Source organism: Hetaerina americana, unplaced genomic scaffold (assembly GCF_022747635.1).
Source record: "Hetaerina americana unplaced genomic scaffold, ioHetAmer1.1.p SCAF_19, whole genome shotgun sequence".
In the NCBI taxonomy this organism is placed as follows: Eukaryota; Metazoa; Arthropoda; class Insecta; order Odonata; family Calopterygidae; genus Hetaerina; species Hetaerina americana.
The window spans coordinates 3,333,781-3,358,144 of NW_027286752.1; the positions used below are offsets into that span (position 1 = coordinate 3,333,781).

The 24,364-nt window shown below is 36.7% G+C and overlaps 2 protein-coding genes across 8 annotated transcripts in view; both read right to left on the bottom strand.

The window, feature by feature from the left end:
• The window catches only part of LOC139687319 (ankyrin-3), a 30,932-nt gene extending 17,617 nt beyond the window's left edge, over positions 1 to 13,315 (bottom strand). Inside the window, exons 1-5 of one of the 4 annotated variants that reach the window (XM_071584477.1) lie at positions 13,201 to 13,315; positions 8,717 to 8,979; positions 5,883 to 6,043; positions 4,887 to 5,002; positions 2,908 to 2,987 (exon numbers count right to left, since the gene is read on the bottom strand). In XM_071584477.1, the coding sequence (XP_071440578.1) occupies positions 2,908 to 2,987; positions 4,887 to 5,002; positions 5,883 to 6,043; positions 8,717 to 8,908 (549 nt within the window). In that variant the 5' untranslated portion in view covers positions 8,909 to 8,979; positions 13,201 to 13,315. The other 3 variants (XM_071584476.1, XM_071584475.1, XM_071584478.1) reach the window with 3 other exon arrangements.
• Positions 13,316 to 19,646: 6,331 nt separating this feature from the next.
• The window catches only part of LOC139687320 (uncharacterized), a 166,602-nt gene continuing 161,884 nt past the window's right edge, over positions 19,647 to 24,364 (bottom strand). For all 4 annotated transcript variants that reach the window (XM_071584480.1, XM_071584479.1, XM_071584481.1 and 1 more), the window contains 3 exons: positions 23,982 to 24,149; positions 22,364 to 22,637; positions 19,647 to 21,858 (listed from right to left, as the gene is read on the bottom strand). In XM_071584480.1, the coding sequence (XP_071440581.1) occupies positions 21,707 to 21,858; positions 22,364 to 22,637; positions 23,982 to 24,149 (594 nt within the window). In that variant the 3' untranslated portion in view covers positions 19,647 to 21,706. The remainder of the gene's footprint in view (positions 21,859 to 22,363; positions 22,638 to 23,981; positions 24,150 to 24,364) is intronic.

Consider the following 24,364-nt stretch of genomic DNA (forward strand, 5'->3'; position numbering starts at 1 on the left):
AAAAGAATCAAAAGTAGTGCCCATTTATAAAAACCATGGCTGTGTAAATGATTTGAATAACTACAGACCAATAGCCGTCCAAAATACATTTGCTAAAATATTCGAAAAAGCCATGTATATGCAAATAGCATCTTATCTCGAAAAAAACTTCCTACTTTCTAATTCTCAGCATGGATTTAGATCGGAAAGGTCTACCACAACTGCCATATGTCAGGCAATCGACAGCATACTTAATTCATTAGATGCTAAACGCAAAACTCTTGGAATGTTTTTTGACTTGCCAAAGGCTTTTGATAATGTAAACCACAATAGACTACTAATTAAACTCAATAGAATAGGAATTAGAGGAAGTCCTTTAAACTGGTTGAAGTCCTTTATTCATAATCGCACTCAAAAAGTAGTGTTATCAGTTGATGGGTCAAAATATTCATCCGAAGCATACCAAGTTAACAAAGGTGTTCCACAAGGCTCAACCCTTGGGCCACTCCTCTTTCTGATTTACATCAATGACCTACCTAACTGCTTACCAAATAATGATGGAATAATACCAGTGTTGTACGCTGACGACACTAATATAATAATATCAACACAAACATATCCCAGCCTTGTGGAAAAAGCTAAGTCTGTCACACTTGCTATAAACAAGTGGTGTACAGACAACCTTCTAGACTTAAATGTAAATAAAAGTAAAATAGTAAACTTTACACACAATAAGAACATATCAGATGATCTGCTGGTAAAAATCAATGACCTATCAATTGAGCGTGTGACAGAATGCAAATTTCTAGGTATTTCTCTATGTGCAAATATTTCTTGGGATACTCATGTAAAAGCCCTCCAACACAAGCTCAGTTCAACTTGCTACTTATTAAGACACCTGTATGAAACTACAAGTAAAACTGTACTACTCAATTTGTACTATGGGGAAATTTACTCAAATATAACCTACAGTATAATATTATGGGGATCAGCTGCTATTTCTCAAACCATCTTTAAAATGCAAAAGAAAGCTATTAGAATCATCGCCAGGAAACCTTACAATGCTCCATCAAGGCCTATTTTCCATGAATTAAATTTGCTACCACTCCCATGCATCTACATTATGTTTTTAATTCTATATATAAAAAATAACATCGGCAACTATTCTCTTAACTCTGCCTATCATCATCATTACACCAGAGGCAGGAATGACTTCCATTATGGGAATATAAGAACTAAAGCATTGAAATTAGGACCCAATGAAATGGGCATCAGATTATTTAACAAACTACCCAAAAGTATCAAGGATACACAGGGAACTGCCGTATTCAGGCATAAACTAAAAAGATATCTACAACGCAATATGTTTTACTCGGTTGATGAATATCTCAACAATATTCCCGACCAGTAAGTTCATACTTTTAGTTTCTAGCAATGGTAATGGTCTGATTCATGTTTGTGATCAATGATTTTTCTGAATTTGATATTGTATGTGCATGTTACAGCCGATGTTCATGGGTTTGTACCAAACACTTATGTAACTATGAGCATCTATTCTTTTATGTATCTTAACTGAGCCTGTGTCTTTGCTCCTCATTGACGTGCCTTATATCATGTACATACTTCACCCACCTGGTATTTTTGTATTGTGATCTCTGGGCAAATAAAAGGTAATAATAATAATAATAATAATAATTTATGGGATGGCCTGCAATATCACTGTAAGACATTGGCTTGAGGAGAAAACACAGAATTTATCTGAAAGTTAAGAAGCACTAAAACTGTCACTTTCACAGGGTCTGAGTTGAAAATTTGTGTTTTGGTGTTGCTTCATCTGACTCAAAATACTGCTCACTGGGAAGAAATGAGATTTGGGTCACACCTCCAGACAGTGAAATTTTGACTACCAGGTTTCGTGACTAAACTATGAGTATGTGACATATAACGTTTAAATCTGTATGCAAAACAATAAATTAGAAAAGAGTACAATAAAAATAAATATATTTGAAAACATTATGTTTTTTAATTGTCCACCCACCACCCGATATGTGCTATTTTTCAACACTATGCCGCCACCTGGGCATGCACAGAAAATTGCACGCCAGGTTGAACAGGTTAAAGAGATTGAAATTTGAGGTAAATACAATTACTTTGATTAGTTCTCATATCGTCTCCTTAGTTTTCAAGCATATATTTGTCACAATATGAGAACTAAATTGAAAAACCAACAGCAAACATACAATAATTAAGAAGTTTAATTTCTTTCTCTGGGATGAAATGTATCTTTATTGCTTAATGTTTAATTTGTTTCATAATGTTTAATTTGTTTCAAGTTAGACCTATATTCTCTATAGACTTTTCATGGGCCAGTTGAAATAACTGAGGATTTTATTCAAATGAATAAGATATTATGATTCATTGTTAAACGTCCCAGTTACTTAGTTATCAGATGAGCTCCCTAAAATTTACATTTAAGAGACCATTTAATCCTTCATTAAAGGTTTCAATATGAAACTAAATAAATTGGCTCTTTAACACTATCTAAGGCCCTAACCACGTCATCATTCTGGCCCTGAGAAAATAAACCTTGCCTTACAACTTAACATTCGCTTAAAGAGAACATAACTCTATTGCTTATTCAATTTGAAGGAAAACTATTGATTTGTATGTTCCCACCTCATCTAAAATTATAATTACTGTCTATTCCTAATTATCAAGTACCCTGGTTAACACATTCAGCTACTGTGTTTTCTTGAAGAACACACTAGCTAGGCTCTACTCTAGAAAACCTAGAATGAATAGATGCTTTTAATGACTCAAAGGGAAAATGCAAAAGGAAGAATCAAATAACTTAGTGTTTCCACAGAACAGAATTTTTACTTGGGAAAGAAGATAAGTTCTAATATGCCAATGCTTTTTTTAGCTCACCTGGTCTCCGTCAATGGCATAAAATATGGCGCTCTGAAGTTTTTCACTTGATCTATCTGCAATAGGCTCATCGTGAATACCTGAAAAACAGATGTGCAACGAATGGTAAGAGTCACATAGGGAACCACTGAAAACTATTGATCAGATCTATTTTAGATCAGAGTGTAGTTCTTATTTCTAATGATAATCTACCTCACATTTGTGAGAGATTTTTCATACAGAACACCAAGAAGTCCTTACAAACTCAAAGCAACTGGATATAATTAGCATTGAAAATCAATCTTATATCTTGAATAATTACATGCACACTTGTAGAGACAAAATGCAACTTTATGTAGCATTACAACTGTAACTAATTACACAATTATACCTTGAAATTGGAATATAATCATTATCACTGATAGGATTCTATGTGAATGAAGAGGATTGAAAAACATGCTTGAAACTGATGACATACATGATTGAATCTGAAATACAGGGTTAAAAAAATGCATACTTGAAACTGTAATAACTATTTACTCCTGCAGCTGCTTTAATTACTTTTAATTTCTTTGACCCCCTATATCATTCCATTTCCCATTAAAAATCAACTTCTGCCCACACACCTTGACCTTTGCCCCCTCTTCCCTTTCAATCCTGATGAAACGTCTGGCATGTTTACACTTCAACTTTTTACAATTAGAATAAAACACAAAATCGGTACTAATGCATTAAACATAGTTCTGTAACTATTTTGATGTCATTACCAACCCCAAGAGTAACTTTAACATGGCCCAGACTTAGCAAGGGTATTATTTTGCCTAATGAGGGTATGCAGTCACCTCAAACTCCTGCAAATTATGACCAATTTCAACTTTCATACAAATTATGCATGGTTCAAAACATCTCTTAGCAATAAAATACATTACACTTTCAGGCTTCACTTGGTGGAATTATTTCACGTCCATATGAACTGAGTTTTTAATTTTCCAAATATTGTATTTTAAGGTAAAATGCCACAAGTTGGTGAAATAAAGTCAGTGAAATTCAATATAGTCTGTGGAAAATTACAAACTCATTTAATATGGACATCCCTTAGCACAATTCTAGCACAAATCATGCACTTGTCATCATCCTTTTAATTATCAAATTAAACAAGTTATAGAACTCTCCAGGGTGCAAATATATTTTGACAAGATCAATAAATTGAGGTCATACAGAATGAGAGATACAATTACAGGAAAATGATACTTTTTCATCCTCACCAACATGCAAGAGGATGGAAGATTGTTGAAAGTCACAGTTTTTACCACCCAAATTAACATGCTATTGGCCATTTGATTTATGATTCATCATTTTACTATAAAAGTAGCTGTGAGAAAATGTTTTCTCAAATGATTACGGTTAAGAAACCACGTAAATGGAAATGTTAAGGAAAGGGAAACGTTTTTTGCATGATGATGATTTTATAGCCACAGATAATAATGAGAATGAGATAGAGGAAGATTTGATTAGAATCTCAAGCTAAACACATTTAGGAAATTACATTGCATGTACGAAACACTTTTCGAGCCGCAAGTTTACAGGGAAGCAAATCAATGTTCAATGAAAATGCAACCGACATTTGATTCCATTTAACTCAATAGTATTAAAGAAAAAGTTCTGCAATTGAAAGCTAGATGAAGATCACTGGGGATAGAGAATTGTGAGGATCCGGAAAAAATTATCTAAAAGTTAAATAAATAGATTATCACTTGGCAGCATTCAGTCAAAATATAAGATAAAATCAATTCATTTGAAACAGGGTAGTTTTAGGGTGTTTCAACACACTTGATTAAATCACAGGAATACAAAACAAATTCTCATGATTTCAAATACAAAACAAATTCAAATAAAAATAATTAATAACTGCATTTTGCTTCAATGAAATATTATTAGCACATTCAGAAAAGACATCTGTCTCGGGACAATATGACTACAAGGGGAGTGTGCCCACTTACCACAATATTTCCCCCTTTCTTCACAGTTCTGGTTATGAGGTCCAGGCCAACACATTCTTGTCTCCACATCAATTCTTGCACCATGCTTTAGAAGCACCTCCACAATGTCCACATACCTTGTGGAAAACAAATTGATAATTAAAGTAGGAAAACATGCAAACTAAAGAAAATCTTAAATTTCTGATCCCAACTACAGTAAACTTGATTATCTGTGCTATTGAATGGATGACAAATATAGATAATCAAAATATGTAGAAAATATAGTCATGGCATACGCAGATTCACATCGTATGAGTCAAAATAGTTGAATAGAGTCAATGACTTGCTCAGAAGAGAATGCGGCACAGATAATCCACAAAAAGGATACTCCACTCACAGACAGTTGAGAGTTTAATGCAATTAGCAAAAGCAACCACTTGCAAGAGAGCAATTCATAAAATATTAGGTAAATATGGTGTGGCGGCAGGCAGACTTAAGCATATACTATATACAGCAACTTTACTTGAATTTAACTGAAACACTACATTGATAAAACAAATTTCAAAATTTTAATGTAAAGACTTATTTAAATTCAAGATTTGAGACAGGATTTGATGAAAAAATTATTTTGGATTTGGATTCAAATAAACCCCAATCCTCCATTAAAATTTTTTCTGTCTTGATTCTATTCTACTACCAGAAGAAAAGCATTTTCCATTCCATTTCAAGCAGAAAAAACGTAACCGGTTTTCAGGAATATATTGCTAAAGAATTATTAGACACTATTGAGTAGTAATAACATTTACATTAAAGCTAGGTAATTCAAACAAAAAACTGATAGCTTTAAATAATCAATATTAGTCCTGCTTTGGAATAAGAGAATATTGAATAAATTACCTAAGCCTGCCAAAAATCTGTCAACTATGACGCAAAATACTTTTATATCTCAATACATACTTTGAGAACAATCCATTTTACATCCTGCGGGAAAGAGTAAAAGGCAGAGCTGGGACTCACCCTTTGAGGCAGGCTATGTGAAGCGGGAGAGAGCACGCTCCACGGTTGACATCTGCATGCCTTGAGAGGATCCAACGCACCATCTCCAAGTTATGGATCCCCACACACTTTTGCAGCAAGTTATATCCCTCCTCATTGTGCACCAGAAGTATGTTCTCATGCTGTTCAATGAAAACAAGAATTATGCACCCATAATTTTAGTCGGGCAAAAGCATTACTGAAATGTGAAATTCACAGCCTACAACACTCTAGTGCAAAACAGAAGTGATTTTTGGAATTACAACAGAGTTGGTCAAACCAATAGTGACCTAGTTTGCTATCCAGTTCCCTCTTCACAGAAAAATTTCCTTTAATTCTAATCATGGGATGCAAGTCCAGGTGAAAATAAATGTTTCATCTCTATTATATCCCGCCAGCCACCTCAAGGACATATTAGGATACCAGCAATTCATTCCAATCATATGTTATACAACTGTTAAATGCAATGCATTCCTAAATAGGTTAACACAATTGGCAAAATCTCAGTAGGGAAAACACTGGGCTTATAATAAATGATTACTTAACAGCATATATATTATTTACAGAGCATTGCAAATTCTAAGAAAATGCAAAAATGATTTCCTAAAAGAGAATGAATGAAGGATAATGTATTTTGACTTATACCATAAGGTCTTAGCTTCGAAAGACTTTTGTTTATTGGCAGAAAAAGTTTGCAGAAACTAAGAAATGTATCCTTATATCGATAATAATTATTAAAAACAATGACAAGAAGTACACTTCCAAATGGAGTTTCTGCAAGACTTAAAATGAACTTTCTGCATTTTTGATGAATCTATCAGCCATCATGTCATCTCCACCCATCTTTGCAATGCCATAAATGATTAAGCCATTGATGTCAGTGCTATGAAATAGTACGTGAAAACAAAAGCATTCATGCAATTTAGAAACACACACGAATGCTTTCAATAACGTGCAAATGCGCTCAACCCTATCCTACACCCATCTATACCTATTTCATGTTTCAACCAGAATACTACCTTGATCAAAAAGTTCCCGGAATAACCACCGTGTGGCGCTCCCATCGTTCCGATTTGAGTTCTGTTTTTTTTGTTAAATTGGTACATCTGTTGTAGATATTCCCTTTAAATCTTAGTGTCATAACTTGACATTTGCAAAAGTTACGGTCGGTTTTCGGTATGTCCATCAGTGCTTCCTGCGATTTTTCCATTACTTCCTCTCGGCTGCTAAAACGCGTTCCCCGTAATGGTTTTTTAACTCGATTGAACAGAAAGAAGTCACAGGGAGCCAAATCAGGTGAATTCGGTGGCTGTTGGATGGTATTTGTTGCATTTTTCGTCAAAAAATTACGAATAATGATAGCACTGTGCGACGGTGCGTTATCATGGTGCAAAATCCACGAGTTTTCTGCCCACATTTCTGGTCTCTTTCGGCGAATTGCTTCACGCAAACGTCTCATAACGCCCAAATAATACTCTTTGTTTACTGTCTGGCCTTCTGGCAAAAATTCATGATGCACTACACCGTTGTAATCCATGAAAACCGTCAGCATTGCCTTCTTTTTTGACTGAAATCGACGTGGTTTTTTTGGTCTCGGCTCATTTGGTGAACGCCATTCACTTGCCTGATGTCTGGATTGCGTGTCGTACTCATAAACCCACGTCTCGTCTCCAGTAATGATCCTTTTGATGAATGTGGGATCGGATTCAGCCTCGCAAATCATGTCTTTTGTGACGTCAACACGGTCTCTTTTTTGCATGAAATTGAGGTCTTTTGGCACCCAACTTTGCTGCTACACGACGGAAACCCAAATCATTAACCACAATGTCTTGGGCGGATCCATAGGCAATGTTCAAGTCCTCCGCTATTTCTCTGATGGTTAATTTGCGGTTATTGACCAACATTTCTTTTACTTTATCAATTTTTTCACCGACTTTCGATGTCGATGGTCTGCCACTGCGTTCATCATCTTCGATTGACTCACGACCACTTCTGAACCGCTCGTGCCACTGGTAAACGACCGTTTTTTTTAGAGAATCGTTGCCGAAACACTTTTCCAACATTTCCAACGTCCGTGCGCCACTAAATCCGTTTTTTACGCAAAATTTAATACAAGTTCGTTGTTGCAAATTTAAATCCATTTCTGCAATTGTAAAAAATCGCCAACACACACAGAGATAGATGTACTCTTGGCTACGTAACTTTTGCAAATGTCAAGTTATGACACTAAGATTTAAAGGGAATATCAACAACAGATGTACCAATTTAACAAAAAAAACAGAACTCAAATCGGAACGATGGGAGCGCCACACGGTGGTTATTCCGGGAACTTTTTGATCAAGGTAGTATATCTATCATGCACCTCAGATTCTTTGTGTGGCAGAAAGTAAAACACTTGCAAATCTGCAAATACTCCCCTTCCTGTTCCTCTCCCCATCAATACCTTATATTTTTTGTCGATGTTGATATGTGCTTGATCATTATAATTGACTTGCCAACGGACAGAGAATTACCCATAAGCGAGCCTGTTGATTACTATTACCTTTTTACCACTGCCTACTTTTTAACCTTTCCTAGCCTACTTTTTGACAACAAACTGACTGCTCATAACAAAGTGACGTTTATGTTAGGCTACAAAAGCTATGATGCGCAATATTTCATGAACAGAAATGAAATTCCTGTACACTGAATTTAATTCAGCTGCTTCATTTTGAAGGCACAGGTTCTGAAAACATACGAGTCTTAACTTCCCTCAGCAAAACAGTTGTGAACATGTCATATCTTATATTTCGGGACAGAAACTATGGAAAGAGTACCTTGGGTATCTGCGATAGAATTCCTTCGAGCTGATGAGTTGAAACGGCAGGGTTGGCTCTTAAAGCATCGAAGAGGACATGCACTCCAGCTCTTGTTCCATCAGACACTGATCCCCCTCTTGGGTGGATCCCCCCAGCTGCTGAAAGGAGGGCACTGCCTGACTGGAAGAAGTGACTGATCACATTTCCCATACTGGGAAATGGCAGATCGTGTGCCACTGCCCACCCTCCTTCATGTAGGCATTGCCATGCAGCTCCAATCCCTGTAGAAAAACAATTATTATACATTAATATGGGTGACCTTTAAGGCAATAAGTAATCAATTCACACAAAAATATATTAAGCTCCCTTGCGCTAATCTCCCCTAGCCAAATATCTACTCAATATATTCATACAATACAATGAATCATTTCCTACCACAATATATTTAAATAAAAAACCTATTGCCTCATACAAAAGACTTCAGCCAAACCACATGAAAAATGTGGAATCAATATGGTAAAATTTCCCACGCCCTGCAAAATGAAGCATTCAGACTCTGATTTACTCCAGATATGAGTCATAGGCAAATATAGACATTTTATGGATGATCCATGAAAACTACAAAACATTATTGTGGGCTTCTCAAGCACCTCTGGACAAAATAAATATCTTTTGCTTTGTACAATGCAGGTTCAGGTGTAATGTGACACTTTCAATTTACAAATACATAATATTGAAAATATTAGGTTGGGACAATAATTGGACAGTGATCAAACTGGATGGGTCGATTAAAAGCTTTGGAAAAACCTATGAGTGTGGAAACCAAAGACATTACAGACCAGAGAAACTCCATAAAAGGAGCGAAGGTCTGTATGTTGGGGAAAAGGGGGGGATTGGGGAAGGAAGGAATAAACAAAAGAGCATTACAGGTCCAGCATGATCACTGATGATCAGTTAGCCACCACTGCCACAACACCTAGAAGGCCTATAATGGCAGGCAAGGGGTGGTGCCCTGTAGCCTCAACAAAGGCTCAATGGATTGTGTAAGTAGGGGTCGAGGGAAGGTTTTGCAAGGGGGAGAGGCATATGTGCATTTCCAATGTCCTTGGCACAACCAACATTGCCCTTTTGGTGAGCATCAAGATGATACTATTAAGAAGGGGTGGGGAACGGTGAAAGAAAATGGGGAGGAGGAAGAGGGGTGCATGCCATCCGTGTAATGGTGGTCAAAGGAGGATGGGTGAGAGGGAGAGAAAGGCTAATTACTTAAATTGAACGGAAAGTAATTGAGGGGAGCGACTGAAACAAAATTAGCTGCCTTTGATCTAACGTTGAATCATTTTAGAAAGTAAAACCAAGTTCCACCCTAGGGTAAACAACCAACCCAAACACAAGTTTGAAGCCCTTGAACTAGCAATTCTTAGCGAAGGACTGAAATTTCTTCCTTTAATCACACAAAAAAAATTCTTTCAATCAAAAATCTCCATCGTGTGATAGTGAAGTGGCTTTTGTCAAAGATCCTTACAGCATCAAACACTGCTTGGCTGAAATCATATCCAATCACATTGAAAAAACAAAGATTAGTAGCTGAAGAATAACTTTTATCAACAGTTATCTATACAGAACACCCGGGAGTCAGTGAAAACACTATTTTTCATCAAAAGTGATATATATTCCCATCAATATTCTGGATTCAGCAATTGATGGAGAGGGCTCCATGCATGAATTCCCCACCTCTACAGACCAGATTGAACCACAGGATTCCTTTCATACACAAATTAACCAGCTTCCACTCAATGCTATACAGGCTCATCAAACACCCCAATAACCAAATCTAACTATGAAAAAAAAATTGGATATCATAAAAACTATTACTATTAACAATGGATGCAATATGAAACTGAGAGGCCTCCTATTAAGCAATAAGTGTAAAATTAAAGCAATGCAAGATATAACTTCTCTAACTCCAGAAACATCTCCCTCCATTCTAGCCTAACAGCAATGGTGAATAATCCCTCATGACGCTCATCTATCAAACAAAATAGCTAAAAGCTGCCCCAAGGAAGAACACAGAGCTTCCTTGTAAATCCACTGAAACCTTTCCAAACTGCTGAGCATCTCCCAAGACAAGGTGGGTAATTAACTGATTTATTATTCAAGCCTTGGGAAATACACAATGAAAACAAGCAGACACTTCCTGAATTGCATAAACTGAATGTGCCCGCAAAAAGGTTATGGTATATCCTTGGTCGCCAAACACACAATTGAAATGGACCACCTATACAGCTTCACCTTCAAATTATGCATTCAGTGAAGAAAATGAGGAAGTTTTATACCCAAGGACAACTAGAGAGATTCCAACATAAGATCATAGACCAGTGTTACATGATAATTTGTTTCAGTAACTCATTGATAACTTCTGGTCCCCTATCCTATTTTTCGTGTGTATATTTGCAATTTTAATGGGAGAGTTTCACCTGAAAGTGAGGTAGTACATTACTAACTACTTACGGATAGAACTTAAAACAGTGAAATCCTGTCTCTCTGCTTCTGCTACATTTTGCTTTACACTATTAACATCTTCCTCCCCTCAAACATTCAATCCTCATTGATGCACATGCCTAATTCTTTCTACCTATTCCCAGCTCTCCCAAGAGTCTCTCTTCACAGCCACCATTACCATAAACAGCTCTTTTGCTCCTTTTTTCAATTACCGTCATCAATCTCTCATCTCATTCTTATTTGCCTTCAACTCGATCCATGTGATCTTCTCCACAATAAAACATATCCAAAACCTGTGATCTTAACTAATCCAGTTACTTTGTGGAGTACGAGTCACTTTTTAAAAGTTTGCTGATTTTTTCAGCGGTAGTCTACCCTCTATAAGGGTCCTAATCGGAGAGCACCTGGTCAGCAGCACCCTTTTCTTTTATGAGGGAATTTTGAAACTCATGTATATCCTGAGGAGAGTAGGCAGAGTTGGCTCAACGTCACTTAGGTTGCAGCTGCAGTAAATCATCATTGGGAAACTGAATAGCCATATACTACCCAAAATGCTAGCACATATCTGGGATTTCTGTAACATTGGTTCAAGTGTGTATAAGAATGAATAAATGGAAAAAAAATCCTTTTTTAAGCTATAAATCGTAGTTTCCATTGATGAAAGTCACTCCACTAGTTGTTACAATTGCCTCGTTGCACTTGAAAAACCTTGCAGCCCTTTATACCCATATTGGCCTAAAGAGTTCCAATTTCAAAGGAGTTGTTAAGTGGGAATATGTTGGCTGAGGTAATATTTATACAATTCAAAATATCGATCCTCCTCCTTCACCTGATATGATAATGGAAACGATATTGTGTAAGCTACATTATCTCAACCTAATATCATTCATTGTAAAACTGAAATAATCACAAGGTAATATACTTTTTACTGCAAAACTGCGGTGGTATAGAGTTTATGAAATACTATGCATGACAAAGCACTGGATCAGTGATTGAAAAAACAGCAAAAAACTTCATTCAAAAGACCTTAATCAAATGCTGGTCTTCCATAAAGAAATATCAAGTAAGGCAACGCTTCGTGGCACAAATAACAGGAATGAATGGTGGTATAATATTATCCTTATTATACATGTTATCCGTGCTCTTATCAACTCCTACCAGGTATTACTACTAATTTCCCATTGGAATCTACGCTGCTTTCAGATATAAGGTGTTTTTCGAGATCGACCGGTACCGTAAACGAAACGGTGCTCGCGCTTTCACTTACATTTTCAATGAGATACTCAGTTTAAATCCGTTCTAACACTTAATGGTTTTCTTATTAGTGCCAGATGTTAGCTGTTGAAATACAATTAGCAGAACAATACATATCATGAAATACTTATAAAAAATGACGGGGAATTTGAAAATCTAAGCAAAAATTATAAGGCATGATTGTGGCATCAGATTGCTTGTTGTCCAGCAAATAATCCAAGACTTGTATTACTTAAGAAGCCTATCACTTAAATCTGCGTATGAATCACGCTGGTATGAAATACCACACTTCCTTAAACATGGTCACAGCACATAAGAATATTCTTAAAGCCTGAAAAACCACCTCGTACCTATTCGTAGTTACTGCTTCCTAGCACGACAGTCACAAAAGAAGCTGCTCACTCCCCGGAGCACGTTAGACCTTTTAAAAATTTGCTCGTTCAGATGAAACTGCGACTCCGTTTAATTGGATTTTAGATCTTTTTACGTCACACACAATCCGGTTGCACTGATATGGTTTCTCATAATGGTAAATTAAGTAAGTTCCCATGAGCCCGAAATAGGAATACTGGAGTACAGGTTAATTCTTTGATAACGCAAACTTGAGCTTGCAGTAATTTCTTGTTCACCAAACAATGATTAAATGGCACTATTCATAAGACTGGACTGCACTATCTACGTGCAGGAAGATATCCCGATGATTATAACCATAAAATAATCATGGACAACAAAAACTCACTGTGCACCTTAAAAACTGCCAGGCTTTAAATTTTCATTTCAACAGGTGAACACCAGTTAGGACGACAAAATTACTACGACGCAGAAAATTCATGGCAAACATAATCCCAGGCAGGAAATTACTTCTCTTTATCACGATAAATTCTAACATTGACGAAAGAGAGCAGCACGATTTGTTATTAGAATATAATAAATGAGTAACGAAACAGTTGTGCGGGACTTGTTTGGGTGAAGGGGGAGAATACCGGGTTTTGTGTGAATCGTGATGTAAGCCTTGGTGTTGATTTACGTACTGAATGTATCACAAATTAGCTAGTTGATAAACACCATGGATATATTTTTGAATTCAAGGTCTACGTAATTATTTTAGAGTTACTACTGTATGTATAAAAGGTTAGGATATTCATCGTGGTGCTTTCTCTGGAGCTTATTTGTTCTAAGCAAAAATGTTCCTTTTGAAAGAAAGCTATTGCCCCACCATTAATGTAAATGAATGATATTGTAATATGATAGAATTTATTCTAATTCAGGCTGTATGAATCACTGTAAATTGGCGCAGAAAAAGTTGTTCAAATGATATATCACCACCACAAGCTATCAAGACTGAGAATGTTCGTAAAAATTTGGTGTTCGCCCAGATTATTCAGTGATCACACCTATCCAGCTGTTGCCTTAGAGGCTACCATTCAAAAAAGGTCAATATGCGTATGTGAGTTTGTTCGTGTATCATAATCAGATGTAATATACTTGTAAAAGGTAGTTTTGGACGGTCCATCACAGTGAACTTGTATACATGACCGTCCAACTGTCTGACCTGCATAATTCTCTTCATTAGTTATGTATACTTTCTACATACTTTCATTCTGTATACAAACTGAATGTTATTCCTTCGACTACCTTATAATATCTCCTCCACCCACTTTTTCCCCCTTTGAATTTCGTCTAGCGAGCTGTCACATTTCTATTGACTACAATCACTAAATGCGTGTGAAAATGTTTTATTAAGCGAGGGGTTATGGAGAACTAATGCCCGAAGATTAGGATGTTGTATACTTGAAATAAGTTATGTGAAGCACCATACTGCTTAATGGTACCGCGAAGCGGAAACGGATTAAATAATTTGAAGTAATTGTTAAGTAACCTCTCCCATTTTCACATCGTGGTTATTATGCCAACTATGTATTAATTTAAATGACATCCATGTTACTTTGATCCCGATCGCTTTTCCATCCTTCAAAATTCACATTGCTCATAATTGACAACACTGGCAATGATTTAGAAAGACATGTGATACGCACTTCCCCACAAAGGCGTCCTAAATTACAGTCAGACACTAATAAGGACGTTATTCAACATCAAAATAATTTAACTATACTTGTTATAAATTGCAGAAGCCTCAAGAACAAATCAGCGGATCTAGAACACATAATCCAAACTCATTCCGCTGATATAGTATTAGGCACAGAGAGTTGGCTGTGCAATGATATTAATGACCAAGAAATTTTCCCAATAGATTTCAAAGTTTACCGACACGATAGAGATACAAGACCCGGAGGAGGGGTTTTCGTGGCAGTTAAAAGTCATTTTGAAAGCAGGCAAGTTTCATTTGAAAATAATAACATAGAAAGTGTTTGGTGCACCTTACTACGGACCAATCAACCCAACATAAATTTATGCTCTTTCTACAGACCTCCAGACTCAGATTTGAAAACACTTCACACCCTCAACGATCAAATTCACAAGTTTACACGTAAATATAATAACAGCATAAACATAATTGGTGGCGACTTTAACCTCCCTGGTATAGATTGGGACAGCAATATCGTTAAATCTGGGACCCGCGATCGCGAATCTTGCAATTCCATGATAAAATTGGTTCAAAGAAACTCCCTCCATCAAGCAGTACGCATGCCCACCCGTGGAAAAAACATATTGGATCTATTTCTTACAAACACGCCGGAACGTATTATTAGTGTATCAACTGATGAGGGCTTGAGTGACCATAAAGCAATTAATGTCCATTTGGACATAGCAATAAAAAAGATTGTTAAACCAAAAAGAAAAATTTATAATTACCATAAAGCAGACTTTGAATCTTTTGCCAATCAATTAAACTCTTCACTACCCGAGTTCAAAACCCGCTTAAGTCATGCCAACGTGGAAGAAACTTGGACAGAATTTGTCAATATCATGCAAAAAGGAATCGTAGATTTCATACCTATAAAATACGTTAAAGCAAATCGCGACCCCAGGTGGTACAATAAAGACGTTAGAAAAGCCCTTCGAAAGCAGAGAATGCTACACTCTAGGGTAAAGAGGGCAGGCGTGAACACATCATCTCCTGAGAATACACAATTATGGGACACATATAGATCCTCTAAAATTGAAACCAAAAAACAATTACGTAGCGCCTTACTGGAATTTAAACGCAAAGTACTTTGCGAGCACTTGGACACTGACCCCAAAGCTTTCTGGTCATATGTTAGGGAAGTAAATGGGAGTAAACAAACCGTGGCTTGCTTAAGGGATTGTAGCAATGTAATTCATACAGACAGCGAGGTTAAAGCTAACATCTTAAATTCATTCTTCCAAAGCGTTTTCTCGAATGATGTTGCCACCGCATATCTCCAAGAAACAATACATACTCCACCCATGGAAAAAATAACAGTGGACCAACAAGGAATTCTAAAATTACTTAATGAGATTAAACCCAACAAATCCCCGGGTCCCGAAAATATACCAGCTAGGGTGATAAAACATTTAGCTCCAAACATTGCCCCGTACCTTGAATTTATATTTAACAAATCCCTCACAGAGTGCAAAGTACCTAAGATTTGGAAAACCGCGCAAATAACGCCTATTTTTAAAAGTGGTGACAGGGAGGATCCCAGTAATTACAGACCTATATCTCTCACTTCTATCTGTTGTAAAATATTAGAGCACATAATTGTCAGTTCAATAATGAGACACCTTGACAACATTAACTTTTTAAGTGACAATCAACACGGATTCAGGAAAACCCGCTCCTGCGAAACCCAATTAGGATTATTTACACATGATTTACTTGTATCTGGTGAGAGAGGTAGGCAAGTGGATGCCATCTTCTTAGATTTTCAAAAGGCATTTGATAAGGTCCCACATGGTAAACTCATTCATAAATTAAAGGTCGCGGGTATAAACAAGGGCGCTATAAGTTGGGTTAAAGATTTTCTTTCAGAGCGGGAACAGAGGGTAGTCCTTGATGGCGCTAGTTCCGACAGCGTTCGAGTCACGTCGGGGGTACCTCAGGGAAGTGTGATCGGGCCGTTACTTTTCTTGATTTTTGTTAACGATTTGAACCGCGAAGTGAAAAGTAACATTAGGATGTTTGCGGATGACACGGTGATCTATCGGGAGATATCTGGGGATGAGGATCGTTTTATTCTAGCGCAGGATTTAGATTGCATTACTAAATGGTGTTCTAACTGGGGATTGACTCTAAATTATAATAAATGTTCAGTGGTAAATTTCTTTAAAAGATCAACGGGATTTGCTTACAAATTAGCTGGAGGTGACCTAGCAGTAGTTGATACGGTAAAATACCTAGGTGTCACATTCACTAAAGACTTAACTTGGGGGACTCACATACGTAAAGTCTGCGGTCAAGCAAATAAAAAATTGGGATTCATTAGACGCATTGTCGGCAAAAGTGACTCAAAGGTCAAGGAACGTTGTTACCACGCTCTTGTAAGGCCTCATTTAGAATACGCATGCAGCGTGTGGGACCCGAGTGAAAAAGGTCTCATTCGGGAAATTGAGAAGGTTCAACGCCGGGCAGCCCGTTTTGTAAAAAATTCCTACGATAAAACGCAAAGCGTTACCGAAATGCTCATGGATTTGGGGTGGGAATCATTAGAAGAGAGACGATTCAATGCAAGACTGAAATTATTAAATAAATTCAGATCCGCATGTTTCAGCACCGAGGTCTCGCAGATTATTCGTACTCCTACATACATTGGTCGCTTGGATCATGCATATAAAATTCGGGAAATAGATGCCAGGACTAGCCGACTCAAGGACTCCTTCTTCCCACGGACAATACGGGATAGCAACTGTAGGATTATAGATAGTAAAAATTCCACTTGCCACCCTCAGTGTCTAAAAAATAATTAGTTCTACTTAAATGCATGCTCCTCCACTAACCTTATGTGTTTTGTTATAATAACCCATTCTTTCCGCATGATATCATTCGTGTTCTGTTCATCTGTTTTTAAGTTTCCCTTTCAGTCCCTCTTCCCTCCCGGCGGGGGGAAATTCCTGCTACCTGCAACGTTGGGTCGAATTCCCTTCCTTTTACTGTCTCTTTGGGGGGTTGAGTGTTTTGTGGTGCATTTTCATGTGGTAGTGATGTTTCACATTCTTGCTTGTTGTGTCCTGGCTTGCGTGTTTTAGGATGGCTTTCGTGCTGTATCCTGGGGTGCAGTTTTTTGTTGTTTTGCGGTGTATGTGTTTGCATGAGTATTGGATGGAGGGAGTTTTGCATGAGTGTGTGCGCTGCTGGGGTGTAATTTTCCGTGTTGTTTTTTGCATGTGGTATTTTTCGTTTTTACGGTTGGTGACCTAACACCCCCCGCCACACGCCCTTGCGGCGGCTTGCGGGGTATTATGTAGATGTAGATGTAGAATATCCAACTTCATCGTCAAAATTTCAAGTTAGGCAAGATGGCATTCATTTTCTCCACCTGGTCTATTTTGTCTGTACTCCGTGCGGCTATAATTAAAAACTAAATGCTCCCTCAAACCGTCGCTAATGTCACATTCATCCGAGAAAGTATAGTAAAAATCATTCTCTCTTTGTCTTTATTAACTTGATGAAAGATATCTAGGATGGTTCAGGATTTACATCCTTCACCTAAATTTTAGTACATTAAAAAGAGAACAATCAATGAACGAAGCAAATTATTAATATTTAAGGTAGCATGGGAAATATATTCATTTTAGGCAGTGTAAACAACAATGAATATTTTGTATTCAGCAGAATTAAACATGCTACATACAAACCATTTTTACTCCTGTCCATAATGACCATATTATTGCCATCAGTTTCAACATCACACCCGTTGCAATTTGTTTAACATACACAGTACATACAACCTTTAATAATTCTTACTATGCACTCATTTTCCTTTCAATTTATGTACACCTCGAACAAATAGTCCATATAACATGATCATTTCTATTGCTTGATCCATTCTTATTAAACTCTCTATGCAGCCCATCATGAATATATCGTCTGAAACTTAGCTTGACATTTAAAATTAATTGTAAGCAGGGAAGTTGTCATCCATTGCACCAAACCTGCAGTATTCTTTGCTAATGGTTGCATCACTTTAATGCCCACCTTGAGGACATTTTGCCTGCAGTTCACCGACCAAGCCCAGTAATAACCCATACTTACTGTTCATGTAAGTTAAGGAAGTTCTGAAGGGACTATCAAAATACAGTTTCCCATGCTCCATCACTATAGTACTAATTTTCATAGATTTTAGGCCATATTTCTTTGCATGTGAAGTTAATCAATTATTGGTACGGAATCACATCTTTTATGTGTCTTGACCCAAAACCTATCCCTGCTGCTTCCCCAGCATTCTCCCCCTAGGCAGCAATTAGGTCAAAATCACTTTTCTCTATTCATTCCCACTAAATACTTTGTTCTTGTCACTTTGATTTCAACACACAATCATCATCTTCATGTGCCATTCACCCCTCTTCTGCAGTTTCAGCATCCTGCTACTTTCGGTTGTTTCCTTCATTCACCACACACTGTGCTTTGGGTGAATTCCACCAATCGCCTTCCACCACCCCGTCACCATATTAAAATATTCATCATTATTCCATGTATCCAGGTAATCAAAATAAATATAACATGTATATAAAATGAATTAATGTAAAGGGGTGAAAACTTTGACTGTGGGACATCCACAAGCTCTTATTCCAGGATCCTCCTAATTGAGTCGCTCCAAAATCCATTGAAAAGAGCCATGTTCCAAAAACTATTCCGAATGGCATCCCATTGTGGTAGGCAAAGGACCAAGCAGAGAGGGTGGGCACGTGTGCCGTGGTCTCACCAGTGAGGGATGGGCTCGGACAGGAGGTGAGCAGGCTGTCCAGGTAGTAGTCAAAGACAAAGGGGGTGAAGCAGTGATGGTGAGCCACAGAATGGGCTTGACCATTGTCATGTGGAAAGGCAAGGCAGCAGCCGGTGAGGATTCTTTTAAAATCACACATGACTCAATGGTTGTATAGAAATTATGTGCATACTCTATCCTGCCAGAAATTCAAAAACATAGCAAAACTCACAGGAATTGTAGGAAGGATTAAACTTGGATGTAATATCCATATGTTTTGAGATACTGGATTTCAAGAAAACTTTCTACCTCAATATTTAACAGCTAACAAAAAATTACAAGATACATCACTTAGCCAACATATTTATTATCCTATGAGGATACATACTTCATATACATGCAGTTCTTCATGAACAATATTGTAAATATAGAATGGCATTGGACAATTTACATGAGAGTAGTATAGTTGATGCACCAAATAACAATATAACTGATGTATACGAATTAAAATACAAGAAACATTCAAAATTAATGATAGATAATTCAGATACAGGAAATATAACAATTTATAAATTTAAACTATCAGCCTTTGTTCCAAAATATTTTCATATTTCTTCAATTATCTATCACATTTATGTTTATATATAACAAATATGTTGATAATTTAAAAGTGCATTAAAATTTCAACAAATTCATTGCAATACATGATTATGTAGAGTGTAAAAAGGTAATTGTTGTGTTTTTATTATGATTTCAATATTTTTTGTCACTAACAATTTCTCTGTAAAATATCTTTAATTGTACCCACTCATAAAATGCAAAATGCTCAACGTTTTTTTACAGTGATCACCTAAAAAAAAATCATTCATTCCTTACAACCACAAATTAAAAATAGATGCTCAAAACCCTACTCTTAGTGCATACTGAATTATTAAATGAGATTTAATTTTCAGATCTTAAGCTGAAATACAGAATGAAGCACAAATTAACACACATTCTTTTAAAATAGCCAACAGTTGAATATGTGGCAGAGAGCCAACTTTATTAAGAATATTTTATTTAATTTGTATATTTTAATTGATCTTTCACTATTTACAATATTGGAAGCACTTAAGTATTGTCTTTGTTGCTTAGAAAGACTTAGTTACCTACCTCTGAACTCTCAAAATACTGAATGACATATATGTACATATACCACAGAGATATTTGTTCACAAAGCCAATCTATTGAGGGCAAATGTGTTCATTCCTTAAATATTATTACATATTTACATCACATAGGAGAATACTGAAATCTTGCGCCTTGAAAACAAAACTCTCCGGACATATGTTTAGTGAATACATTCTATTCACATTGTGTTATGCCCTCATAAAAAATAAAGTAGGCAATTTCCCTCCATTTGTGGATCTGTATTAAATGTTTGCCTTGAAAAAATTGATCTTTCATTTTAAGAAAATTACTCTGCCAAAATGTAACCATGAGATGAAAGAGGAAAAGTGGCATGCAGAAAAACTGCAGGCAAATTATGTACTGTGTGAGAGCAACATATCATAAAGTAATCTCATGAGAACAGAACGCATGAAAGCATAAGAATAAAATGCAAATTTTCAATCATCTCAAGTCCTCTATCACAGTACCATTGCAGTTTCATGTCCATAGTAACAGGGTCTTCATATTTTAAATTTATGCTATATTATTGTTAAGTTGATGAGTCATCCAAGTTCAAATTTTGAACACCAGTACAACCCACGATTTCCAGAGCTACACAAGCGATTCCCATCCCAAACAGAGTGTGCCTCCCTTCCCATAACTCTTCTCCGGTGGACAAATATGGCAATACTTAAAATGGATTCCCTATTGCAATCATTTTAGAATATCCTCCCCAAATATTGTCAACCACTTCACTGCTACTCATTATGCTCATTGCATATATATATTCATTAGTTCACGATTACTCACCACTGGAATACTAATACTGGACATCAGTACATTACACTCAAGAGTATACCCTAACTTCATACTTTTTTTTTAACATTACTTCCAACCTATGCAGCTATCACCTGGCTTCTTACTTAGGGCACTAGTGGAAGATCTACCATCGGGTATGCTTTCATCGTGGATGGACCTCGATCAAATCTAGGGATTTTAAGGAGAGATCATATTTTTCCTTCAGTATCTTTGTCTTAGATCTATGTGCACTTGAAATTTTACCATCAAAGGTAAAAGGCATATTCAACTCCATTACATTTCCTATTCTGACCTCATACTTTTAAGACACCCAGGATTTACATGCACACACATATACACACAACACAATGCTATCACATACAATCTGTTGTCAAACAACTCCTACAATAACATTATGTCTCCTAGAGAAAATATGGAACTTCCATGTTCTATTGATAGCTTAACCTTTCTGGCTTATAAGATTGAGGGTCTGCACCACACCACCTGGCCCAGGAAGATTTGATGAGCCCGACAGGAATACATCAATTTCTCGGGCTGCCTGACGGCCTTCGGAAATAGCCCACACAACCAATGATTGGCCCCTGCGGCAATCTGAAGTGAAGAGGCAACAAGAATAATGATAGTTATTAAAGATACAGACCAAACCACGGTGAAAATATGGCTAAATACTCTGTTGAAGCTTGGTTGACTAAAAGATTTGAAAAACTTGAACATTATTCATGTTGGGCAAAAGGGTAATCTATCCTAGTGAAAAGACTAATGCTGGTTAGTATTCCCAACCTCGATTATAGCCAAGCAGTGTTATTTGTGCACAAGATCTTCGTGGGACACGGCAAGCAACAGTGTGAGAGAAACAGGTCCCGTTACACCTTTGCATATGATTTAGTATACATGCTTGGAACAAGGAGAGCTCTACCGTTATCAATCAAACCTCTTGATTGATAACATGGTAACCTATGCCATCCTGTTACGCATTCAACTAAAAAAGCAGCCTTAGGTTGATAACTTCAGTAAATTTTAGGAATAAATATACTTATAAACAATTTAACGATTCAAAATATTTTCAAGTAAAATATTGTATGAGAATAGCATTTACCTCCAGCAGCAAATATACGGGGCACAGAAGTGGTGTAACTGCCTTCAGAGGTTTCCACATTGCTGCGGGGATCCAGAGGGAGATCTAGTTCAGTAGCAATGTAGCGCTCGGGTCCAAGGAATCCCATTGCTAACAACACCAAATCACAAGGCAAGACTTTTTCAGATCCCTCCACTTCATCCATCTTCCAGCGACCTGTGCTTTCATCCTTTGTCCAACACACTTTGACAGTTCGTATCCCTGATACATGTCCTTTCCCATTATCAATAAACTCCTGTAAATGAAAATAAAGCAGCATAACAATACACAATTCAGTTCATTATGTAGAATTAATACACATAGTATATAGTTAACATTAGGGAGCCACAGGTCACATAGCTTAAGGAGTATGTAAGCAGTGCACATGATTGAATGTTTTCACAACTTAATAATGACATATGTTACCCATGAACAATAGTAACAGAAGAATAGTTTACTATGAAATGCAAGGGCAATTTTTTAATTCCATCAATAGTTACAGTTTTTCTAGTGGGGATAACAACAAACAAAGATGAAAATAACCTAAGATTCGCAAAACTTGGTAGAGCCCTAAGATGAATTGCTGAACTATTGTTAACCTCCCAAGGGTAAGCATTTACATATTTATGATTTAGTTTATTTTCATTAGGAATGAAATTAACTACAAATAAAAGGAGTACATTGGTTATCTATGCACAATTTATTAGCTATGACCTGTGTTTGGTGCATCACAACATCATCAGGTACATCATTTAGAACTCATGGAACAGCCTTGAATAGTCTCGGTGAGGGGATTAAGAGAAAGGGGAGAGGGAAGGGATTAGGCATATAACCTTGGGCTACAAGTACATGAGGGAATGGGTTATAGAAAAACTGTGTTGAGGTGACAAGGACTAAGGAATACTAATAGTGTGGAAAATCAACTTAATCCTTTTGTACTCAATATGAAAGAATACCACAGCTAAAACCTAACATCATTAACCTGACTTTTCTGGGTAGGAAAATATATTTTGGATTATTAAAGAACTGAAAATTTTATATCCATTTAGCAGTGTATAGTAGTAACAGATTACCCTATATAATACTTATTTGAAAAAGAAGCGCTACAATAAAAAAAGTATTTTGGAGCATATTTATAATTTTTATCATGAGATACTATATTAATGCTTATGTCTTTTCAAAAAACTTTTAATTAGCCGCAGTTCAAAAAACCCCAGGAAGGCGATTGACCCAGGTGTCAATGGATTAGCATCATCATCAGAGGACAGTTGTGTAGTAAAAGTTTTCCAACGATCAATGGAGTACAAAAAAGTTTCAAAGAAGAGTTTTATTTAAAACATACTCTTTTTGAAGGCTAGTTTAGGTTAACAAAAAATAACTGAGTCATGTACTTGAGACTGATGAGTGGCTCATTCATGCCCAATTCATGCAAAGATTGTGGGTTGAAATCTCACCTCTGATATGGACACAGCTTAATTAAGTAAAGGTAATTTTTAACCATGTTTAAACTATAAAATGACATTAATCATTGGGTTAGTAGTTATTATTCATGTCACTTAATGTAAGCATACCAAATTGTATAATTTTTTTCTTTACTAACCTTGCTCATGGTATTGTACAATCGAGGATCTTTGCCATATTTTACACGAACTTCCTCATGTCCATAGTCAACTTTGAAGACACGAGGCCACTGGGGCCAAGGGTTGTCATTGGCACGGCTTGCTGGTGGGTCAGGTAGAATTTCAAATGCAGTAATTGACTTGGCTCCCTGTCAAGAGGGTCATGAGAAATTAAACTGTTTAGCTTCATGTCATGATGCATTTGGAATCCTAAGAACTAAGTCCAAGGATGGAATCCATCTTTGGGTACCCATTTTTTTAGCATGGAGCTCTCATCATTTGTAATGATTGTACATAAATGTATGGTGGAGTCAATAAGTTCTAAGAATTGGGTAGATTGCTTTGGAAAGTAACTCTTGTTCTC